At 31.4% G+C, this 6,210-nt stretch overlaps 1 protein-coding gene across 1 annotated transcript; it reads left to right on the top strand.

Moving 5' to 3' along the window:
- Positions 1-1,632: 1,632 nt before the first annotated feature.
- On the top strand, positions 1,633-4,666 carry LOC107877520 (intracellular ribonuclease LX). Its single transcript, XM_047406022.1, has 3 exons — positions 1,633-2,120; positions 3,250-3,692; positions 4,370-4,666. Exons 1-3 carry the CDS (start codon positions 1,746-1,748, stop codon positions 4,455-4,457), a joined length of 906 nt encoding a protein of 301 aa, XP_047261978.1. The 5' UTR covers positions 1,633-1,745; the 3' UTR covers positions 4,458-4,666.
- Positions 4,667-6,210: the final 1,544 nt, after the last annotated feature.

Genomic DNA, 6,210 nt, shown 5'->3' with positions numbered 1-6,210 from the left:
TAAAAACAAATTTCAAAAAGTATATATCCCAGGTTGTAAATGTGGTTCTATAATAGATACAAAATCCAACTATTTACCCTTAGTTCTATTGGGTTCTACGTCTAAATTATGTCCACAAATAATTTTAGGAGTTTAAGTTTTTGAGCATGGTTAGTGCAATGGCGAATCTACACAGGGTTTAGGGGTTCATCCGAACCCCCTTTATCGGAAAATTATACTATTTTTACAATGTAATTTTTTTTTTATATATATAAATAGTAGAGGTTGAACCCATTCGACTAGTCCGTATATTGTGACACCCTAACTTAGGAAGGAGTCCCACATCGATAAAACACAGGAGGGATGCTGGGTATATAAGTGAGAAAGTCTTTACTCCCTAGTGACGCGTTTTAAAGTCGTGCGGGCCTGGGCCCAGAGCGGACAATATCACTAGTGGGTTGGGGAGTGGCAGGGGTATCTCGGGCCTGTGTGGTTCTCCTTCCTAAGTTGGGGTGTCACATAAATTAGGGTGTCACATATATGTACTACTGAATCCTCTCACTGAAAATTCTGAATCCGCCCCTGAATTAGTGTATTAATTTTTTATATGATCGGGTAATATTAATCTGTTATAGCAGGTTTTAACTTATTTCAAGTTAATTTTTTAATTTTAAAAAATATTTTTTCTTCTATTCCTCTCCTTTTTCTATTCAAGGTTCTCCATCTTCCTCAATCTCTTAACTACTTGTCTCATGATCTATTCATTATTTTATTATCTTTGTTAATTAATCTCTGAAATATTAAATGGTAAATAAGCAAAAGATGGTTTAGTTTATCAATAAATTTTATGTCAATTGCCTCCACATCTATCAATATTAACTTATATTTTCTATTTCTTTAATTTGTGTGTATTCTTCTTCTGTATTGATTCTTTAGTGTGCCTACCTTATATTTGATATACCTATTGATCGTTTTGCGGGATTAATTACCCTGGTAATATAAAGTACTATGATTTGATGGGTTATAGATTTTTCGGGATAGCTTGGGTAGTCGGAGCGATGGTTCTCACTATCACTTTGAATGTGAGTTATCAACGATGCTTATTGTGTACACGTAATTTCGTACTCACTCTTATTCTCTTTTCAATTTTAAATATATCCGATTGATTTTACAAACCCTTCAATTTAACTAACTCCTCCACTTTGAGCTCTTTTCTTTTCATCTTTCTTTCTTAGTATATATTTTTTTTTTATGTTTATCAATAACTAAATATTGCATAACCAGATATTGGGAAACAAACTCTTAATAATTGAGTGTTTAGACATAGGGGATATTTTAATCATTCAGTTTTTTATTCAGATTCAGATGCTTTAATCTTAGTGGACGTTTCACCGTGAAAAATATTTACTTTTTTCAAGAATTGAATTTCAAAAAGAGGTGTTTGGCTATTAAATTTTGAAAAATTTCGGAATTCAATGTTTTTACTCTTTTCACTTCCGCGTCCCTCACAAAAAATTTAAAAACAACACCAATTTATATTTGATTTTCATGGCCAAATGAGGCTTAATGAAAACAAAAATGATACCTAACAACCACCAAAGGATGTGGTGCAGCGGATATATAGGGCTACTCCTCACTTAACCAGATTGGTCTCGCGTTCATGGAAAATCCTTGATACGGAGCACTTCCCATGAATGGACCCTACGTGGCACGAGTTCGAATTAGTCGGACTACAATGCGGATACCGAAAACCGACTTAAAAAAAAATGATGCCTAACAAAGAGAAAACCCCTATAAATTTTCTTATAAATCTCCCACTCCATTGCTTGATCAATCAATCAATCTCCACACACACACACAACATGAAGAAACTTTCCTTCTTTCTTCTTCTTCTCATTTTGCTAATAATTTCTCATGTTGACTCCCAAGCACCTCCTCCTCCTCCTCTTCCTCCTCGAGCACCGCTCATGTGGTATGTGCTTACATGGCCACCAACTTATTGTCTGAACCTAAAATCTCCAGACAAGTGCAAAGAACCAATTCCAGATCGTGAATTCACACTCCATGGACTTTGGCCAGCTGATAAAGATGGAAAAACAATTACCTGTGACATTTCAGTAGATTTAGATTGGGTCAAGCTGGTAAATATATACATATATTCATAGTATCTTTTCACTTTCAAGAGTTTATATTTTACTAGTTTAACCTCACGTGTAACGTTTGATTATTTAAAATTATAAATAATTTTGTCTATTGCAGAGTTTTATTTTTTTAATAAAGTGTAAAAAGTTTAATTACTTTCAAAGATCGCTCACACTTTAATATAATAATGTAAATATAAACAAATATTTTAGTGTAACCACATATATATTTTACCACCAAAAGTTTCAAGTGCTTGGTGGATCATCACTTTTACGTTTATCATGCAGTACCTCTTTCTCTTGCTGCCAGAGGCTAAGAGAGATGCATCAATTTAAATCATATTTGTGGTACGATTATTTTTTTCTATATTTAAAAAATCTTTTCTTGTTTTTAAAGTTAAATCTTTACAAAATCATTTATTACATCCTTATTACGTAATTAAAAATTTTAAAATTTGGTACTTTTAAAATTCTCTTATTCTAGCGTTTTTATATTTATTTATAGATTTTTAAAATCTTCTTAAAATAAAATTTAGTTGATTTAGAATTCATAAACTAATGAAAAAAATATTAGTTGTCATTAGTTTTGATGATTTCTAATAAGAAAAGATTTTATCATAAGTATATTTAATTAATTTTCAACTCTTAAATATTAGGAAAAAATAGTGAAAAGACGATTTTGTTTAAAGTAAAGACTTTTAATAAAGGGCAAAAAGTTCAAATAACATTTCTAAGTCCTTCACACTTTTAATATATTATAGATATAGATACACTAAAGAAATGAAACTTATTTGTACTTCAGTAACAGTTTTACAATATGTAATTGTCACGATCCAAGCCGAGGCTCTAGCCGCGACGGACATCCCGAACCATCTAAGGTCTGAGAGACCCCTGTAACGGCCCAACCCACTAGTGATATTGTCTGCTTTGGTCCCAGGGCCGCACGTGTTTAAAACCCGTCACTAGAAAGTAAAGTTGTGTTCTGCCGATGTGGGACTCCTTATTCTATGTTTGGCGTGTTACAGTTCCTCTATTTCATTTTACTCTTAACTCTTGTTAACTTGACACACTCCTTAAAAGAAAACGTAATATTTGACTATTAGTTTTCACTTTCTTTTTTGGAATACAGTTTAAACCAATTGAAAGTGAGCTTGAAAAATTCTGGCCAACACTTCTTGAAGGTGTACGCACATGGGGCATATGGAAGCATGAGTATCGAAGCCATGGAATATGTGGGGGGCTAGAAGCAGAAGAATACTTTAATGCAGCTATACGTATCAATAATAAGATTAAAAAGGGAAACTTGTTCTATTACTTGAAAACAAGTGGTATTATTGCGTGTGAGAGCTTGACTTTTACTCGATATGAAATTATTAATGCTGTCCAGAAGGTGTTTCCTACTGCGCCGCTGCCTCGTGTTTACCTCAGGTGTCTTCCAAATAGCAAAGACCCGAAGGTTGGTCACTTGAGTGAAGTTGTCCTGTGCACTGATTTGGACGGTAATGGCTTCATTTCATGCCCTGATATTTCAACAACTTGTGACCCATATAACAAGATTATGCTCCCTCAAAGGTAATTTTGATCTTATTACTCTTAAACATCTAGACACAAATTGAAATAATAGTGAAAGTATACTATGTCTATATGAAGATAAGAATCCAGTACATCCTTGAATTGTGACCAAAGTTGCTACGACACACTTCAACTTCAGAGAGGTCCTATCAGCTGGCCTACTAAAGGGGGTTCGGACCAACCCCCTTAGACGAAAAATTATATTATTAATACATGGTTAAAATAATTTTTACGTATATATTATAGATGTTGAACACCTCTTTTTTCTTCAGATTTTTAACACCCCAAGCAGAAATTCTGGCCCCGCCTCTGGGTTCTATTATCCCCTGAAGTCAATTTTAGCATATTTTTATCACTCTTTTGTACTAATGTGGCACCTTTATAACATAAAAATGAAGTTCACGTCAAAGGTGTCACATCAACTAAAAAAGTGTCACGTCAGCTAAAAAGATTGACAAAAATACGTTAAAATGCAATTCAAGGGGTAATAGGACTCCCGTGAAATTGAAGTGTGTCGTAGCAAATTCGATTATAGTTCAGGGATACTAGATGCTTTACTTATAGAAACTTTTCATGAGGAAATATATAAATATGTCATTCTTTACAAAAGAAATTGATTATATAGTTTTTTTTTCCTACATTAAGCATTGATTTTACCTTTTTTCATTTCTTTGTAGCACAACATCACAAGGACTCCAGGAAGAAATAGATGAGACACATCCTGAGTTTGAACTATCATGGGCTAAATATATATTTAGCAAATAAATTAGTAAAAAAGCAGTCCGATACACTTGATTTTACTATGTGCAGAGTTCAAGAAAAAATCGGATCAGAAGCAATTGAGATTAATGCCTGGCTTAAAATAAATGAGAAGTGAGGGAATGAAATATGATGTAACTGATGATGTGCAAGCATAATGTTCACTCACAGTGTGAAAATAAATTATTACCTTGAATAAAAGATTTATTCTACTCTGTCCGTGCATTTTTATTTATTCACTTTTCTATTGATATAGAGATTAAAAAATAGTAGATGATAGGAATAATTTTATCATATTACCCCTTTGAATATAATAAGTTCAATGTTTTGGGAGATGCATTAGATAATGAATCATATTTAATGTTAAGAGTAAAATGAATAAAAATAGATAAATTGTCCATATTAATTTTATAATTTGAACAAGTATTGTTGGACATATCAAAATAAAAAAATGGATAAGTAAAAATGGATGGAAAAAAAGTAAATTTTAATAATGAAATAGTTTTATTACCTAAACAAATATGTGATTTATTATAAGGAATCGTTTGGTGTGAGGTATAAATATAATAGTCTCGAGATAAAATGCAGGATTATTTTATCCCATGTTTGATTAGAGGTATTAGTTAGTCTCGAAATTATTGATCCCACCATTTATATTTTAGTGATAGGATAAGTTACCTCATGTATATGGTGAGATAACTAATCCAAAAACTAATTTTCAAATTAATTATATGAGATAAGTTATTTTATATACATGATGGAATAATTAATTTAAAAATATCTAATCTCAAAATTAATTATCATAAAATAACTATAAAATAACTAATCTCAAAATTAATTATCACGAGATAACTACTTATCAACCAAACAACCCCTTTGAGTTAAGGTTCTTATGTATATGGATATCAAACATATATGGATAAGAATGTTTATTGACTTTGACAAGCCATTATTGGATGTACTTTTGACAATAAATTTTAGGTCCTATGTTTAATTTTAGGACCTCTTGGATCATTTATAGTACTTCCTATTTTTTTTTTTGTCATCTTCTTTTTGTCCTACTTATAGAAGATTTATAGTACATATTTTTTTTAAAAAAAAAAAAGAAAAAATCATTATTACTACATTGATCAACACTATCACCAACTACCCTCGCAAATTGAGATCCACAACCACCACCACCAATAGGAAAAATGCAATATTCTCATCAACAATAAGTTTAGGATAATTTACTCTTTAGAGGGGAAAATTAACTAAATAACATAAAGTTGTCATGTGACTTATATAGGTAGAGTTTAAGCAAACAATTACTACAACAGGTAATAACAATCCAAAATTTTGGTACATTGAAGCAATGATAAAGTTTTCATGTGAATTATATATAGTGTTTGAGAAAGCAATTACTACAATCGGTAATAACCATCTAAATTTTTGGTACATTGAAGTAATGATAAAGTTTTCATGTGAGTTATAGGTCTCGAGTTCGAACAAGAAATTACTAGAATAGATACAACCATCCGAAACCTTTGAAGGTTTAGCTATTATTGCTATAGGTAACAACCATAACAACATTGATAGATTAATGTCATGATAAATTATCAAATGATTTATGAGCCAAATAACTGATGATCAATGTCAATCCATAATTAACCCTTTAATCTTACTAGATTATATATTATTTCATTTAGAATTGTCGAACTACTAAACAAATCATTCATCAAAATCAGTCCTAGAAAGAGTCAGCAGAGAATATCAATAA

The sequence above is a fragment of the Capsicum annuum genome, unplaced genomic scaffold (genome assembly GCF_002878395.1).
Source record: "Capsicum annuum cultivar UCD-10X-F1 unplaced genomic scaffold, UCD10Xv1.1 ctg83102, whole genome shotgun sequence".
Lineage (NCBI taxonomy): Eukaryota > Viridiplantae > Streptophyta > Magnoliopsida > Solanales > Solanaceae > Capsicum > Capsicum annuum.
Note: the sequence above shows the minus strand (reverse complement) of the source record. Positions and strands in the feature narration are given on the sequence as shown.

Bases quoted from the DNA above. Each gene is read 5' to 3' on its own strand.
- LOC107877520 (XM_047406022.1), top strand. From the start codon at position 1,746: ATGATGCCTAACAAAGAGAAAACCCCTATAAATTTTCTTATAAATCTC. The intron at 2,121-3,249 runs GTAAATATATAC...TTTGGAATACAG, and splicing joins ATTTAGATTGGGTCAAGCTG to TTTAAACCAATTGAAAGTGA. The intron at 3,693-4,369 runs GTAATTTTGATC...ATTTCTTTGTAG, and splicing joins AAGATTATGCTCCCTCAAAG to CACAACATCACAAGGACTCC.